The sequence below is a fragment of the Lissotriton helveticus genome, chromosome 6 (genome assembly GCF_964261635.1).
Source record: "Lissotriton helveticus chromosome 6, aLisHel1.1, whole genome shotgun sequence".
Taxonomy (NCBI): Eukaryota; Metazoa; Chordata; class Amphibia; order Caudata; family Salamandridae; genus Lissotriton; species Lissotriton helveticus.
In genome coordinates this window covers 888,034,602-888,053,750 of record NC_136067.1, presented here as the reverse complement: position 1 = coordinate 888,053,750, position 19,149 = coordinate 888,034,602, and the positions used below count along the sequence as shown (strand labels likewise).

General features: G+C 44.9%; 1 protein-coding gene across 1 annotated transcript in view; it reads left to right on the top strand.

The window, feature by feature from the left end:
• The first annotated feature begins 10,533 nt into the window (after positions 1-10,533).
• The window catches only part of LOC144761577 (G-protein coupled receptor family C group 6 member A-like), a 140,116-nt gene continuing 131,500 nt past the window's right edge, over positions 10,534-19,149 (top strand). The window contains exon 1 of the mRNA XM_078646875.1: positions 10,534-10,724. Coding sequence (XP_078503001.1) covers positions 10,534-10,724 — 191 coding nt within the window. The remainder of the gene's footprint in view (positions 10,725-19,149) is intronic.

Sequence of the window (19,149 nt, the reverse complement as noted above, 5' to 3'; positions counted from 1 at the left end):
TCATTTACACTGATGGATCTACACAGCCTGCCATAGGAAGTAAATCGCAATACATCGCAGCATATGCGATTGTAAAGGGAAGCATGCGGGACAGCAAGTTCGGTCCTTGCAATACGCAGACGCAGTCTCTAGGAGATTGTTCAGCACAGCTGGCAGAACTAAAAGCCCTGATACTGGCACTAAACAATTTGGTGCGAGAATTCCCCACACTCATTGTGTGTGATTTGTTTTACTGTGTCCAGTCGTACAATGAATATCTTCACTATTGGGGACAGAATGGGTTCAGCAAATCGAAAGGGTGCACAATAAAACACATGTTGTTCTTGGAACTAGTGGCAGAGCTGAAAAAAGACTTGCCACAGGCTCATGTATTTCACACATTGAGACAACAGGGGGTAGGCATGCACACTAAAGGGAATTTATTTGCTGATGAAACTGCCATGGCAACAGTGAGAACTGCTGCCTTTGCTACAATCAATCGTTCTAATATGAGGATAGATGGACAGATAATGATAGCTGTAAATGCTATGCGCAACAACAGCTCAGCCTTGCCAAAAGGTTTTCTGCTCAAGTACTCCTGCAAGGTAGATGCGCAACATTTTCCTTATGTTCAATTTCTAGGAGAGAGGGATGGTGTAATACCAAACATGGATCGCAGGTTAGGATTAATTCTAGCTGCACACGTGGGTCTGGATTCAGCGCACGCATGCATTACTGCAACTGTTTCTCTCCTGAAACACTGTTATTGGTAACCAGATCTCACTAAACAGACCTAGGGCTTTGTCCTTAAGTGCATCATCTGTCAGCAGATGAAGGGGTTCACCGTAGCACGTCCACCACAAACACCATTACTGATTTCTGACAGACCACTCGCATGTGTCTATTTGGATCACTGCGGCCCCTTACAATCTGACAGGGCTTACAAGTAATTTTTGGTGGCAGTGGATTCATGTTCTAGATTCCTGTGGGATTGGCCGAAGCACACGGCCGATATTCAAAATGTTATAAAGGATTTGCAGGTCTTTATAGGGACATACGCAATTGGCATATTACATTCCGACCATGGCCCTGCGTTTAGCTCTTAAGCTTTAAAAAAACCCATGGGAAGTTTAGGTGTGGTCTTGAGGTACTCCTCTCCATATCATCCCAAGGGAAATTTGATTGTGGGAAAAAAAACTGGGACTTAAAGCAATCCTTAACAGCAAGGGTATTAGTCTCGGGTGGCAGTTGGGTCAATCACCTACATAGGGTCAAGAAGGCACTTAATAACATGCCACGAAGTTCCCTAGGGGGCCTTACTCCATATGAAGTCCTGTTTGGGATGAGACTGTGGGTAGCCAACCTCAATTGTGACAGCGCAGTGGTTGATAAAAAACGTTTGGCATCAATGACCATTTGGCTGTTTTACATGAATTCAATGAATTTCGGGCATTACAAAGCAACGGTCAAGTAAAACGCATCGCCACTGGGGAACTGAAAGCTGTTCCAGCAAGACCTGCTTGATTTAGAACGATTTACTGCATTTTGAAGTGATGAATTGTATAATGATACATCTGATTTTGATATCATGTTTTGTTACCAACACTATGGTCATCATTTCTTGCCCAAAGCAAGTATCTCACGTAATGTATTCACTTACCATCAATGGGAACATTGCCCAACACCACTAAAAGGTAGTTCACAAACGTTTCCGCAAACGTTTGCTTATTTTACTGGTTTGAACACATCAGACCCAACCTCTTTTTATTATAAACTTGCACCTACACCTGCAAAGAAAAACATGCTCACAAACACAAAACAGATATATTCTGCTTCCTTTAATTCTCAACTGTCTGTACGGGGTTCTGACTTATGGAAAGACCTGGCATCATTGGCGTGAGTCTCCCTTCCATTTTGTCAGATTGCATCCTCTGTTTTTGATATGTTTTTGCTGGCTATATGCTTTGGGCACTGTGCCACTGCTATTCAGTGCCACAGTGCAAATACTCCCTATGTTAAATTGATGTACTAATTAGTGATTCCATGATTGGGTTATTTGATTTACTTGTCAGACCCTAGTACAGTGCACCATGCGTGCCCAGGGCTTGTAAATCAAATGCTGCTGGTGGGCTTGCAGCACTGGTTGTGCCACCCACAGTAGCAGCTTGTAAAGTGTGTCTCAGGCTTGCCATTGCAAGGCCTGTGTGCAGTCTGTGACTGCCATGTCGGCCTGGCAAGTGCACTCACTTGCCAGTTCCTAAACCTTCCATTTGCTTCATATCAGACACCCCTCTGGTAGGCCCACGGGCATGGTGGATTCTAAAAATAGGGTAGGACATGCCCTGGTGTGTGTAGCATGTTCTAATAGTGAATTACAGCCATTTTCGTTTTTCACTATTACAAAGCTACCTGTTCTTCATAGGCCAGAATGGGCAGTTAGATTATTACATCTTATAATCCTAACTGACTCAGGGAACATGGTAGAAATTCGAATTTAGTATGCCTGAAGAAGCGTGACGCCGCCGCAGCTGTAGTCATCGCATCGCAGGAGAAGCATGCCGCCGCCGCATCTCCCAGGAAGCGTTTCTTCGTCGAATCTATCTGCTGACGCAACACTCGAGAAGCGTGACGCCATCGAGAGGGTCGCCATTACATCACCAGAGAAGCGTGACGCAGGGCCTGTCGCGACTCCAAAGTACAGAGTCGTCACAATGCTTCCAGGGCATGAAGGCATCATCGTCGCATCAAGGGTGCCATCTTCTCGCATCGCACCAGGATTGTCGCATCGCATCGAGGCGCCATCTTGTGTATTGCAACCGGGCCGCAGGCCGAGAACCTATGCATCACCCCCGCACTGGTAAGGATCACAACGCATCCCCTACTCTGCGCAAGCATTGAGGCGCAAATCATCATCTCCCCCGGAGCATGGAACCAACGCATCTCCCTCTGCGAGCCTTTTGTTTATTTAGCGTTACACATCCAGGTACTTTTGTGAGAACTGTGTCGCATTTATCACCAACTTGAACTAAGCAACTTCTATAAAAGGAATGCTTGTTTTTTATAAAACCTGTGTGGTGTCCATCTTTAGTGTTTTCACTGTATTACTGTGTATATTCACAAATGCTTAATACACTGCCTGCGAGATAACCCTGCCTGCTCATGCCAAGTTATCAAGGGGGTGAGCAGGGGTTATCTAGGAGTGTAATCTCCTTATCCTGACTTAGAAGCAAGCGTCCCTGTTTGGACAAAGGTGTATACCATTGCCAACTAGAGACCCCCAGATCTAACAACTCTATAGACACAAAATCTGCCTAGGAACTAAAGAGTGGCAAGTTCAAGGAACTGATATCTTATCTAGAGAGGGCCTCATACCAAATCAGATTACCTTCCTGAACGACACAGTGCAACAGACTTCCTGTATTGGACTAGCCAAGGTCAAAGACTTGAACATACCGTGGATTCCCTCACTTTCACAATTTGAGGGTTGACAAAATTATACATCACACAGTGAGGATACATTAGATTCCATACTACATACTTACAATTCATCAGACCCCTACTGGAAGGGATGGTTGGTTTGGCATATAAACACAAATAGGTGTCAGTCAAGAATCAGGGTTATTACCAAAGGGTTTAATATCCATAAGCCTGACCAACGCTACATACAACGAGAACACTCGAAGTGGTGACATCTTACAGAGTTGGAAAGTTTTGCCTAGAGTAGCTAAAAACCTCAACACTGTCCCAGGTGAAACAATACTTGTCCTTACTCTCAGATGACATTGATTTTTGGGATTTTCTGTTAGGTCACCAGAAGCCACGTCAAAAGCGCTTCTTGTATGCTATTTACAACGAAGTATGGAAAATCTCCCAGCAGGAGGTTGCTGAGAGATTGCGTGCAATTGACAGGGTTAACCTGGAAAAGGCTTTGGCAGTGGTCAACAGTAGTATGACCACACTATCATCCAGGATATATTCACTGAGCACCATTGTGTCTTCTGTACTAAATATAATGGTACAGGATTTGTCTATATTACAACATGGACAATGGCAGTTGCGATCCATTCTATTATTCAGCTGGATGCTACACTTGTGGTGCTCTGGTCACTTGCCCTGGCGATAGATCATCAGTACGGCTCTGTTTTCTGCATACAATCTAACAAAAAGACAGCCAACAATGGCACAAAGAGATGCAAAACATACAATGCTGCACATTGAAAAATTGGAACAATGACCTTTTATTGTGGCTGGGTCACCTTCCACAGAATCGTTAATCCATGGCCATATTACACTGCCAGTCACGACATTCCAATTTCAATTCTGTCTACAGTATCACCAAGTAGGCAACTATGAAGCGTTGGGACAGGGATTCATACACAAATCTTGGGCTTTACCGTACAGATTTAGATAGAGGAATGAGGACACTGAAGTTTGTCTCACCGGTTCAGACTGTGAGAATTCTTTAAGTGGGTTTATAATTTGTCAAGTTATTATGCTTCACTGAGCATGTACTGCTTTGGTTGCAAATCTAATGTGTCACTTGAAAGGATCCCCAGCTGCTGTGATTCAACCGATGTTCAAACTGCGCTCAAATGGGAGTGATTTGACATTGAATTATCAAGGCTGTTGTGGGATGGTGGCAGGCATCGCATATCTGGTCACAGTAAGTTCCAGGGTTGCTTGGGGTATGCACGAATTGTTTCCTCCGACCCACACAGTCAGGGACATGCCTGTATGATCTTCATTGAATGTTTCCTTTATAGCATTTGATTCTCTGAGCAGACTGAAAGCCATGCTTTTACAGAAGCAAGTGTACTTAACCTCAGCCTGAGAGACTTTTGATCTCCAGGTTGCAAGGTCTTCAGCTGAGATACAGGCACTAGTCCAAACTAACTTCCCACTCCATTTCGGGGGACTGGTGCAATGTATATTTAACATGTCTGATATGAGGGGAATCGTACACCTATTTAAGAGCTTAGGTTATGGACTATTGAGCACTTTCACAAAATCGTCAGAGTTAATCCAGCATTCATACACTCCTTATTGAGAAATGTTTTCGGATGGCTTCCACTGGTCCTACTACTTGTACTGGGTATTCCGGTTTTAATTTTCCTGCTACGCAATGGACATCCCAGCTTCAAAAAGAGATGGAAAATGCACTCCTGGTGCAACATTGCCGTGAACGCATGGTACTCCATCTGGGCATACTTCGGCTTCGGGAGCTAAGCGAGCATTGTTTCTAATCGTTCAGATCAGTCTGGGTTGACTGCATCTTGCCTGTGCTCTACTGCCTATTCTGTGGATAAGAATGCGTGTTGGACATATGTCTGACCCCACCATCAGCTCCGCCACCGAACATAGATGTACTAATGGACCCCTTAAATGCCCTCAGCCTAAATCCCATGTTGATGTCGGTATTCTTAGAGCCTCCACTGGGTGCTTCAGCTCCTGTCGGAATGAACACCGGCTCTATAACAAGCACACATGTTTCAAGTGTTTCCTCAGTGGCTGCTGTGGTAACTGATCCATTGACCTGATCCAAGAGGTGTTACAGGGACCGTCATCTGCGAATGCAAGCAACAATGATGTTGCATCTCCCACACAGCAGACATAGACATTCGGCTCTCCGTGTGAATGGAACAATTCGCCCTTTTTCCAAAACAAGCCAAATTGGAATTTTAAAACATCTTTTTTTTTTTCACTCCTGCTCTCACTGAGCACCATGGCTTTTGATGTGCTCAGTTGGTCTTACAGTATATTGACTATATAGAGGACTTATAGAGCTTTTATAACTTTTACATCGTTTTCACATATACCATGTTTTTTTATTTTGTATTTTTACATTCACTTTTTAAACAATGTTTTTATGCTTCTTAGACATCCATTGGATGAGGAGTGTGTGTTAAGAGCTCCAATGTACCCCAATATAGGCCTAGGTAGCTGCACAATCTTTACAATCCTACATTTATCCTACCTTGCTCTACATAACAGGTCTGGCTCTGACCTTTTACCTAATTATGTGTTGAATACATGTTGTGTGGTTTTCTTCTAAAACTAGCTTCATTTAGTATGCATGAGGATTCTTAGCATCACACAGCAGGATAATCATCTTCTGTATAATAACTCTGTACAAAGGTCACTGCTATCGTCATCCTTTTGGGTATAAAAGAACCACATCTTTGCTGGGCAAACTAAAGAAGAAAATTCCATGCTGACACAAGCCGCTGAGATTCCTTCACGCTGTAACTCCAGCAAGCAGTGGTCTTGCATCCCTTGGACAGGGTCCGTTATTCTCTCCCATCAGGTAATGGGGTAGGCTCTTTCCTAGGGGGATTCTTGGCTTTGCACCTACAAACATGTTAGGTACACATAGGTAAACTTAGATAGGGTTTGCATCATAGGAGTACGCATGATTACTACCATGTATCTATACGCCAAAAGAACAATTGATGGACAGAATGCAGAACAATGTCATACATTCACACCAGTACAGAGATCTGGGCCTAAATCCCTAGTTTTTTTGCTCACCATGCCATTCCAGTTTGGACCCAGCCATAAACAAATCAGTCTTGACCCAGCGCCCAATGGGAACCGTCCAGCCTGAACTGCAAGGTCATGTCCTCCCTGGACTGGGAACAAGCATCCCAGGACCGGTTTCGGGCTTTCAGCCCTCTTCAGCCAGGATAGCTTGACTCCAGTGGCATGGAGAGCACAGAACCCACATCTGGGCATACCCATCCCACTCGGGGCGACAAATGCAAAAAGAACAATTGATGGACAGAATGCAGAATAATGTCCTACATTCACACCAGTACAGAGATCTGGGCCTAAATCCATCAGGTGTTTGCTCACCATGCCATTCCAGTTTGGACACAGCCATATGCAAATCAGTCTTGACCCTGCGCCCAATGGGAACAGTCCAGCCCGAACTGCCAGGTCAGGTCCTCCCTGGACTGGCAACAAGCATCCTAGACCGGTTTCGGGCTTTCAACCCTTATCAGCCAAGACAGCTTGACTCCAGTGGCATGGAGAGCACCGGACCCACGTCTGAGTATATCTGTCCCACTCGGCTCGACAAATGCAAAAAGAACAATTGATGGACAGAATGCAGAAAACTGTCATACATTCACACCAGCACAGAGATCTGGGCCTAAATCCATCTTTTTTTTCTCACCATGCCATTCCAGTTTGGAAGACTCCAGTGGCATGGAGAACAAGGGACATGAAGGGTAATACCTAGAAACCGGTCCCAGGATGCTTTTGTCCGGTCCAGTGAGGACCTGGCTTGGTAGTTTGCTCTGGACTGTTCCCGCTCTGATACCTTCGGGTCCAGCTAGCGCTATACAAAACTTAAATAAATAAATAAAATAAAAAATGAGGCACAGGGTCAAGACTGATTTGCATATGGCTAGGTCTAAACTGGGGTGGCATGGTGAGCAAAAGAACAATGCATTTAACCCAGATCTCTTGACTGGTGGTGAATGTATGATTTAGTCAGCATTCCGTCCATCATTTGTTTTAGCACGATGGCAGAATTGTACCTTGTATTTACTCTGTTGGTGATTGTAGTCTTATACATCTGTTTCTGTCTAATAATTGTCACAGCAAACATGTTTTGTACTAGAATGGCGCTGGTTCAATAAATGCTTATTGAAAACATCCCCATTGTTTATTCTGTGTGTCTTTCTGAGACTAAGTGAGCACGAGTGAATGAGCGAAAAGTGCTGTACTCTTTCCACGATCCCTGAGGGGTCAGGGTTGTCATGTTCGATAGTTGTCAGAAACTATTCGCTCCTTGGTATCGTTGGGGGGCTTATAATGGCACTGTGAGCTTGCTGGTCTACAGGCCAACATATCCTCTGGGGATGTCTGGTATCAGTCTGGAGACCAATCTCATAGTTTATATTGTCTAAACGCTCAGATCCTATACAGATTTATAAGAACTACACAACAAGGCAATCAGCGCAGCTCTGCTTGTGTGCTTTGAATAAAAGCAGAAAGCACAGCTGCAGCAGATGGAAAGAAGGCAGCGGAAGTGGTGGGGTATGAGGCTGTCTACGGTCCTCATGGAGGGTAGGCTTCTGACCTGGAACAAAGATAACACTTAGACAAGTGTCTACGGTTTCGAAAGGTAGTCCTGTGTCCCATAGCTCATGCACCGTCTCCTTTTATTTCCTTTCATGAATCATGCCTGGGTAGTACCAAAATATACTACTAGGGTAGGGGATATCTCCTACACACCTCCCAAACAAATGGTACAGTCCTAAGCTCCTAGCCCTTCGACCTAATAAAAATTACAGTGGGGTTCGGTCAAGGATGGCAGGTAAGGTATTTTTCTCCCTTTGGGACAGGGATACATGACAGAGGCCATGCCATGTATGGATCCCCCATTACTCCTCTGCCCCTGTGTAGTAGTTGAAAGCTGGAACACAGTATTTTAGAGGTGACGCAAAACATAAAATTATAGATGGGTAAGCGAAAAACATCCCCGTATCCACTGGTATCGATCTATAATTCTATGTTTGCAGTATGCAAAGCCTAAGATTCACACAAAATACCTCATTTGAAACTAAAAAACTTCATTTTACAATAAACGTAGCCCTTTTACCAGTTGGATAAGTGTTTCCAAATGAAAATAGATGGGGTTCTGAAAAAAGCCTTACCCCTCCTGTTTTTAAGTCAAAAAGAGATGCATCGATGTTTTGTGATTACAGTTGTGGTCACAAAACATTGATCTGTTACCAACCCTTGCACCTCTCTTCTAGGGCCCTAGCATGTTCTATACAAAGAGAAACGTTGTTGTTTTTTTCTTCAAAGTCAGTGCTTTAAATGGGCCGGTACTCACCGGTACTGAATACCGGCAATTCCAAATTTCCGAACCGTCAGTACCGGCACTTTTTTTTCAGTCAGGGAGAGTACCGGTACCCTGATTGATGGCATGGCAGGCTATGGTTTGGTATCACCTCCAATGCGGGACAAATGCCGCTCTGCGTTTGGATCTCTCAGTCGCATGGAGCCCCTGAAAGAGACTTTTACAGAGACGCTGTTAACGTTTAGTAGTGCCCATAGAATTCCCCACACTGTAGGGGTTGGGGAGGGCTTGCTTAACGCTGTGATTAACAGGACAGGGTCAAGGCAGACCCTGCACTGTTGATTAGGTGTTAGAACCAGAAGGAGACAGGAAGAGCCTGGCCTTAGGGCAAAGGGCTGAAGCTGTGCTTTAAATGGGCTGGTACTCACAGGTACTGAGTACTGGCACTTCTTATTTTTATCACTGTCAATGCCGACCCTTCGCCACTATGTAGGAGAGTACCAGTACTCATGAAAGGTAAGCTCATTGGCTGCTAGTACTGGTAAGCACTAGGATGTCAAAGAAGAAGCTGTCTCTGACAGCCAAGGCGCTTCTGTAGTCCTTAGCTCAGCCGCTTTTCTGTACCTCTGCTTATTTCTTTGTGTGTATGCACACTTGAGGATATATAGCATTGTCTCAAACAGCAACTAATAACGGTATGACATTAAGAAGTTGCAAATATAAAAAAACAAGGACATTTTTAACATATTATCCTGTTTACCTTTCACTTTGTGTAATGATTTAAACTGTTTTGTTAACATAAATGCATTTCTGTTGTGTTTTGACATGTGCTGCAACCTGTATAGAAGTCAATATGTATCATCATATCTTGACCCTGGCCACGCCCATAGCCCCGCCCACTTGCCACACCTCTAGGTCATTTTAATGAGTACCTGCACTTATTTTTTCCCATTTAAAGCACTGTTCAAAGTATTAGTGTATAATTGACCTACTTTATGTTAGTAAGCTACAAAGTCATTTAAAAAAAAATAATACTCTTTTGTGGATCTTTACTTGCCTAAACAATATGGCAATTTAAACATATACTGGCACTTGTTATCATCCAACATGATATTATATTTTTCGGTATACATCCTTCCATGACAATTAACGACTCCTTGAGTCCAGGGTTCTTTACGAACAAACACTCCTTTTTGTTGATTCAATGGCTTACATTCCTGTCAGTTCTCTAGCTCCCCACAAGTTCCCCATATGTTTTATGGTTTCCATGTGCATTCTTCCCTCGTAATAACACTTTCTGCTCCTACGCATTGGTTCATGCTTTCACTCCACCCCTCCCGGCTGGGGAATTTACAATTTCCGTAGTTCTTCCATGCCCCTCTTGGTTATTATCAGACTACAATGTAATTCTTGACGCAGTAATTGCTACTTATGTCTTCACGGTTTTGGGGACTTTTTGTGTGAAAAATGTTTTGCCAAGTGACGCAGTAGGGAGTTTTGTGCTCAAACATACCACTCAAAAATCACACACTCGGTGTAACACATATTTTGTTACCTCTGCATACTTGGACTACAATAGAGCGAGGATCATTGGCCGAGGCCACGCCGCGCGCCACGCCTCCAGAAATGTGAGGGGAAGTTACAAATATCCTTGAAGCGTAAGTATCGACATTATTCGCAGTGCTTGGTGATTGCTATACAAGCTTTGCGTTCTTAAACCGTCTTGCTGATTTCTAACAAGCATGCTGCCCAGGACTTTGTGGGTTTTGCTGTTCTGCACTTTCTGTCCAGGTTCGGGGACCACCTGCAAGAGCACCCCTGGAATGGTGGCCAGGCTTCAAGGAGATATAATGATAGGGGGGCTTTTCCCATTTCACACCCGAGCGGACCCGAATCTAAACAATAGCCTACCGACAGATTCGAACTGTACTGGGTAAGTTAAAAGTCATTTTTTTCTTCCATCAGGCGCGCAACACCCATTGGACTCAAAGGCCTTCAAGCCCTCACCACCCCGTCGTGTGTGGCAGCACGGGATGAGACAGCTTCCCGGGTACACACGCAGTGGCACCCGAGTACTTCACTACTTCACAGGTCTTTAAAAGACCATTTGCATGTTAATGAGGCCTTGCTGTTGTTTCACCCCTTCTAAGAGCCCCTGCAGATCCACTCTGTATGTTGCTTAAAGATTCAGCCACCCCCCCCCCGAAAATTTTTCTTAGCCCCCACCCGAAATTTGCCTCTAATTGTGCCTCTGTCTTCCATAAATACATCTTTTTTGTTTGTTTGCGATTTTGCATAGTGCGAACTCGACCCGATGGTATTGGAGCGCTTTACATGAGTACCAGTTACATTACACCAGGACAACATTATTTATTCCACAAACCACCAGTGAATTCAATAATGCCCTTTTGCAGAGGAAATTGACAACACATAGGGGCAGATTTACAAGCCCCTTGTGCCACTTTTGCGTTACTTTTCACTTGTTAAAAGTGACGCAAAAGTGGAGCAAGGGGCTTGTAAATCTGCCCCATACATAGTACATACAGAACGTGAAAATATTAGTTATAACTGGGCCAGGCTGTAAGGCATAGTAGCAAACTGTTACAGTGACAATGTTGCATAATTCAAAGGTCGCGTAGCATTTTAGAATGTGTGTGTGCGCGCGCATTTTATTTATATTATATAAAGCGAACTTTGCTATCATCCCTTCGAGCGCTTTACATGAGAACGCACTTTTGGTCTAGAATCGCAGGCTGTCAAATTGGCGCCGGGAATCGAGCTTGGCTTACCAGATCGCTAGTCGGCAGCTCTGGCAGTCTGGCTGTCTGGCTGATACGTTTTAGTAGCATGTCTCTCTTGTTTTGCCTTCAAACTATGCAGAGGCTGCTCCCGCAGGGGGCTCAAGAGCCGGCGCCATAACCAGCGCTGCGCCCCCGGACACAAACAACTGGTCGGGGCCGGTTTTTGGCGCGCAAAGCGACCAGGAGCTAAGAAAATGCCCGGCCCCTCCCCCGCGGCGGCCGCCGAAGAGGAGCCGGCACCCCCGGCCAATGGAGGCCATGGCAGGCTACGAACTCGCCAATGGGCATGGGGGCCTACCTGGCCTGGAAGGCAAATGGGGGGCATATAAGCGCTGCTCCCCCAGGCAAGCTCCTATCTTATCGGAGCAGGGGAGCAGCACCGGCGGCGGAGCGCAAATTCTTGTCCCACCCACCCACACCTAAGGAACAGCAATGTCGCAGTGCTGAGGAACAGGCAAAGCGTGGTGAAGAACTACGCTGATATCGGTTGGTACGGAGGCACACCGGAGGGCGGTGTGCCAGAATAGGTCCACTCACCTTCAGATGCCTCACGGCTGGGTGAGTTGGCCTAAGGACAGGTGTGTAGGACCACTCTCTCTGGGATGCCTCACGGCTGGGAAGGAAGTTGGCCTACCAATGATGGAGGGGGTAGCAAACGGAGACGGCGCTCGCAGCCCAGCCCCTGCCTGAAGGCAGGGCACAACAAGAGTCGGACAAGGTAGCGAGGGGGCCTAACTCCGGGACAGAAGCTACCCCCTCCCCGCGCAAAGGGAGCGCAAAAACCAACCTACCAAAGAGAATGACCCAGAAGGGCCAAGAGACAATAACAAGGAAGTTTTGTCAGGACATAACATGCAAAATATGCAAAGTATATACATGTTTCTTTGTATTCCTAATAAACTGCGGCCAACAAATGACCACTATGTGACAAATGTGTATGTTGGCTTTTTATTGTCCAGATAAGGAATACAGTATGGGCGAAGGTGGTATACATGTGGGAATGGGGCAGAGTGCGGGGGTTATTCAAGTTTTTGGACTAAAACAGATTGCCTTTCACCGATAACAAACTCATCTGCAATTAGTTTGACGTCAATACTCTACATGTGTACGTCCTACGTCAGTGCTATGGAGTTTGGGAGGTGTGGGGGAGGGTGCACAAGACAGAAGACAGTGGCATTAATTAATGGATAGCAAAACACACAAGGTGATGGACGGAATGTTGCACATTGGCAAAACATTCACCCCCAGTCACAGATCTGGGTTTAATCCATCGTTATTTTGCTCACTACGCCACCCCAGTTCAGACAGATTAATTAATGGATGACATGCGAGCTTGATAGAATGTCCTGCTGAAAGGTGACGCTGACCAGCTACTCCAGGCCAATTAGCAAGTTGACTGTTGCGGTTAAAAAAAGGTTATACATTTTGAGAGTCTGACAGGACAATTCTTTCAAAAGACTGCTTGAGAAAATCTAGATATGTAGAGATACCATGGCATTTTGCAACTAAATAGTTCAGGTTAACCCCTGAAATGTGTATAACTATGCTCACTGCCATTGATAACAAGTATTGGTAAATCCAAAAGTTGTGACAATGCATGCAAATACCGGGCTGCTGCACAATGCATTCTCATAAACAAAATATATTAGCATTGCAATGTAATGGTGCAGTTAATGTGTAATTGACAGTGATGATTTTTGCTAATCGTGGATATAATGGTGGGAATGCGCTGGTGCTAGTGTTAGGGCTTTTAGTGTTAGTAGAGGTATTTGTGGTGTGGTATTGGGTGGTAGTATTGTGATGGTGGCTTTGGTAGTCGCATTTGTGGCAGTGGTATTGGTACTAATGGTATTGGTGGTCATTTTGCTGGTGGCTGTGATATTGGAGGTGGTATTGGTAGTTGTGTTATTGGTGGTGCGAGTGGTATCGATGGTGATGGTGGTGGTAGTATTGGTGGTGTTAATGCTTGCAGTGATGGACTCAGCATATTTAACATCATGGGCCATTTACTCTCAATGGATACAAGTCCCATGCTACCCATGCTGTTTTAGGAAGGCTACTTATTAAATGGTATTGTTCTACTTTTTGTTTGGCAGAAGCAAGTCAGGTGTGATTGTCTTGATTACAATGCAAGCTACATCTCTCTCCTTTGGGGAGCCCTGGCATCAAGGTCGGAGGGGGACAAAAAATAGGCCCAGGTCTTAAATTAAGAGTGCCCTACAATTAGTGAATTAGAAGGCATAAACAAGTGTCCCATGTTTGCAATTTGGGGCAGTTTTGAACTTGTAAAGGCACACTGTATAAATGTTTGGCCAGCTATGGAAGCCTGCAGGGGTGTGAGCTGGCAATGTCTTTTTATTTTCAGGGAAATGAATTGTAGTAACAGCTTTATAAAACAGGCCCACAACCAGCCAAAAATATGTCCCCCTCACTGACCTTTCGGAGCTGCTCGTCATGCACTGCCTAACTGTCATATAGAATAATCCGACCCTGCCCGGAGTTAGTCACTAACTTCTCTCTTGTTTAAGCTTTCATCAGTTTATATGAGTTTGCCTTTTGCACTTGCATGATTAACAGTGAGATCAGAAGCAAGATGGATGTTGTGAGTGTGGATTTAGTTCTCAGCCGCTACACCACTGCTACTTTTATGCAGAGCAGTCTTGAAAAAGATAGTGAGTTAGGTCAGAAAGGTGTGGTATCTTGCAGGTTATAAATACTGCCTTTTCCCCGTAGATTAGCAGCGATTTCATCCTGGAGGCCTAATTTTGATAGGGACCTGGATGTTTTTAGTTACTAAATTGTAAAATCAGATCCTAGATTTCATCCAGGCAGGCGACAAGAATCACTGAACACCATGGTTAGATAGGGGTTTGCCTTATAACAATAAACACATCCTATAGCTTTTTGTGAGAAAAGTTCATATGCTCTTTAAGTACCTTTACTGTTGAATTCTTTCTCTGTATTGTTAGCTTGAATGAGATCTACTCTCAAACAGGAGACATATCCTTATGCCTTTCTTATGATTTGTTATTAATATTTTATAGGGGTCTTCAATGATAATTAAATAATATAGATATCCTTTTAATATTTTCTTCCTGAACACTCCACATAGGGACATAATCGCCTTCCAGACATTGATGTATATGCGTGAAGGGTCAGCAAGTGTGAATTACAGCTTGCTGCTCTGACTGTCCACTGCCCTACATCAATTTATAACCCTAAAATGATTGGTCAACGGGCAAGAAATGCACTAATTTAAAACCATAAATCAATGGACACAGTTGCATGTTGTTTGACCTACAATTAATGTGTATGTTTAAGCACTGAAGATAAACATCCCACTAGTTGTGTCATGGAAGTGGTAGACATCCACTTTGACAATATGGGATAAAAAAAACAGGACCAAGATGGGAATGCTTATTATAATTTATTGAGAATTGACAAGTCTTGATGAGAAACAAGATCCAGAACGAGTGTCTTGTTATGTATATGGAGTACAACTGTTGCAGAGGATCATGAGCTAATTTACAGGTCCATGAAAGGATTAACAGAAAAACAAGTGATTCAAAAATTCTGTCTCTAATGAATATTATTAGCTGTCTTATCAATGATTGGAAAATCCATTTCCCAGACATGCAGAGATTAGTTGTGCATTGACCATCTACATATTGAAAACTTTACACAATGATGGAATTTTAACTTTATTGCATGAACTGCTTATAGCCCTTACACTTCGCTCTAGTACCATTCTGCTGAGAGCCTCTCCTGTTTGGCTTTGAGGCATATTTCACAAGCTAACCACTTGTCAGCAAGTTTCCCTGGATGTTTTCCTGTCTGGCAGGTATTTTGTAAATGTGTTAAATCATCCCTTTTTGAGTCAGTATGTCACCATCAGCTGGTTAAGGGCATGAAAATCTTCTCATAGTTTATTTGCTCATCTAAAGATATTCTCCCAATGACTGCCACTCATTTTACGGGCAAGCAACTTATTAAAATGCCTATTTTAGAAACATCATTCAAAGCCTGCACCATACAGGTAATCTCAAAGTTCACAAACTTTTTCAAGTATCTTCACCCTCAAAATACATGAACACAATCTCTTTGGTCACAATAGCAGGTACACCGGTAGAGGTGGAACAACTTTTCTTAGAAGTAGTGGTCTTTGAAAAACACACTCCCTCTCCAAGTCTCCATCCCTCTTCTGCCTTTCCCTCTCTTCTTGCTCTCTTTTTTTATTTGTTGATAGGCTCTCACTTTCCTCCATATCACTCGAACCAGGAAGAGTGTAAAGTACTTTCTCAGGATAAATAAAGAAAATGTACACTTCAAAAGCCATATGCAGAGGAGGTGCCTGACCATAATCGAAGTTGGCCCACATTCATTAGAGTGCGCCTGCTGGATCGCTACTTACTGCACCTTCTAGATGGAACCATTTGGAGCAAAACACATCTCAGACTTACAAAGTTGAGGGGACATGAATACCCACAAGAAAACAGCATTGATTCAGCAAGGGACACCTCAGAAGACACGAGCTCAAAGAAAACTAGAATACGTCAACCCTTGTGGTCTATATGCATATCACTTCTTTCTAAAGATGTGAGAAGCAAGAAGTGGAGCCAGTGCAACCTAGGGGGGGGGGGCAGGAAAAGGCTGGTAGTGGTAGCTAAGATGGTCTTAAAGAATGCAGCAAGGGCATTGATCAGGTAGCCTGCATGATCAGTGCTTCCGGCTCCCGAGATGTTACAAAGAAGAAGGGGAGGCAAAAGTAGAGGAGCTTGGAGAAGACCACCTAGGTCATCCTAATTACCTTGCATAGAGCATTAACATGGCAGTAGTAGTTCGGTACAGTGCCTTCATGCAGAAAAGGAACTGTGATTGCATCCATTACCTATGAATATCCAGTGCAATAGACGAGTACAAACAAACCAGGGAGAGCAAATCACACCTAACAGCCACTTAAAAAGATGTGAGCAGATTTTAAGGGGAGGCTTGGCAATCTGTAAAAATATATATAACCAGATCCTTGATTGTTGCTAATGAACCCTTTAGGTGAACAATGATTGATCCTCAAAAAAATGCAAGGGCTCCCCCTCAAACACCTGTAGATGTACAATAAGCACCAGCCTTATTTTTAAGGACTGGATAAGCAAATGGCACTTATGGAAGGCATAGTATGGAACATGCTGGTATCAAGTTGCCATGAGATGAAACCATGAACTCTGTTTACCAGGGACAAATAGGGCAGCTACATCAACCAGTCTAGAATGGCCCCTAAAGCACACCTGCCTGTATATCCAGGAACCAGTGGTGGGTAATGCAATAAAGTTAAAAACATAGCTAAATAGCCATCTAACCAAGCATTTGCAATGCAATAGGTCTCGCAATAGAAAAGTTTGAGCTTTTGATGTGTAAAATGTAAATATTTTTTAATTCTTGTTTATGTTTTTCAAAATATAAAAGTATTAATTTTGTTATTAGAAATGCCAATAGTTATAAAGTTAGCAAATGTTACAACTATAGCATTAGTAAAGGTACATGCTTAGTTTTCCCCTGTCTTACATGTATTGATCTGACAAATCACAATGTTTTAACAAGAACAGAAGTGAAAACATTTAAAATCTTTTTATGACATTTGTAATAAAGCTTGAAACATTGACAGTAAATATTTGAACCAGTTGTTGTTGAATGGTTGCACAGATTGATGCTGTGGTGGCGCTGAGTGATGTTGTTTTGGGGACAAGTGATGCTGTGGCGTTCAGTGATGCTGTTGTAGTGCATAGTAATGTTGTGGTGCCCCTGAGTGATGCTGTGGTGGTGCTGAGTGGTGCTGTGGTGGTGCTGAGTCGTGCTGTGGTGGTGCAGAGTGGTGCTGTGGTAGTGCTGAGTGGTGCTGTGGTGGTGCTGAGTGGTGCTGTGGCGGTGCTGAGTGGTGCTGTGGTGGTGTTGAATGATGCTGTGGTGGTGGTGAGTAATGCTGTGGTGGTGCTGAGTGGTGCTGTGGTGGTGCTGAGTGATAATGTGGTTGTGCTGAGTGATAATGTGGTGGTGCTGAATGATAATGTGGTGGTGCTGAGTGGTGCTGTGGTGGTGCTGAGTGATGCTGTGGTGGTGCTGAGTGATAATGTGGTGGTGCTGAGTGATAACGTGGTGGTGCTGAGTGGTGCTGTGGTGGTGCTGAATGATAATGTGGTGGTGCTGAGTGATAATGTGGTGGTGCTGAGTGGTGCTGTGGTGGTGCTGAGTGATGCTGTGGTGGTGCTGAGTGATGCTGTAGTGGTGCTGAGTGATGCTGTGGTGATGCTGTGGTGATGTTGAGTGATAATGTGGTGGTGCTGAGTGATGCTGGGGTAGCGCTGAGTGATAATGTGGTGGTGCTGAGTGAGGCTGGGATAGCGCTGACTGATGATGTGGTAATGCTGAGTGGTGCTGGGGTGGCGCTGGTTGATGCTGTGGTGGTGCTGAGTGATGCTGTGGTGGTGCTGAGTGGTGCTGTGGTGGTGCTGAGTGGTGTTGTGGTGGTGCTGAGTGATGCTATGGTGGTGCTGAGTGATGCTGTGGTGGTGCTGAGTGATGCTGTGGTGGTGCTGAGTGGGGCTGTGGTGGTGCTGAGTGATGATGTGGTGGTGCTGAGTGGTGCTGTGGTGGTCATGAGTGATAATGTGGTGGTGCTGAGTGATGCTGGGGTAGCGCTGAGTGATAATGTGGTGGTGCTGAGTGATGCTGGGATAGCGCTGACTGATGATGTGGTAATGCTGAGTGGTGCTGGGGTGGCGCTGGTTGATGCTGTGGTGGTGCTGAGTGATGCTGTGGGGGTGCTGAGTGGTGCTGTGGTGGTGCTGAGTGGTGCTGTGGTGGTGCTGAGTGATGCTATGGTGGTGCTGAGTGATGCTGTGGTGGTGCTGAGTGATGCTGTGGTGGTGCTGAGTGGGGCTGTGGTGGTGCTGAGTGATGATGTGGTGGTGCTGAGTGATGCTGTAGTGGTGCTGAGTGGTGCTGTGCTGGTGCTGAGTGGTGCTGTGGTGGTGCTGAGTGATGCTGTAGTGGTGCTGAGTGATGCTGTGGTGATGCTGTGGTGATGTTGAGTGATAATGTGGTGGTGCTGAGTGATGCTGGGGTAGCACTGAGTGATAATGTGGTGGTGCTGAGTGAGGCTGGGATAGCGCTGACTGATGATGTGGTAATGCTGAGTGGTGCTGGGGTGGCGCTGGTTGATGCTGTGGTGGTGCTGAGTGATGCTGTGGTGGTGCTGAGTGGTGCTGTGGTGGTGCTGAGTGGTGCTGTGGTGGTGCTGAGTGATGCTATGGTGGTGCTGAGTGATGCTGTGGTGGTGCTGAGTGATGCTGTGGGGGTGCTGACTGGTGCTGTGGTGGTGATGAGTGGTGCTGTGGTGGTGCTGAGTGATGCTATGGTGGTGCTGAGTGATGCTGTGGTGGTGCTGAGTGATGCTGTGGTGGTGCTGAGTGGGGCTGTGGTGGTGCTGAGTGATGATGTGGTGGTGCTGAGTGATGCTGTAGTGGTGCTGAGTGGTGCTGTGCTGGTGCTGAGTGGTGCTGTGGT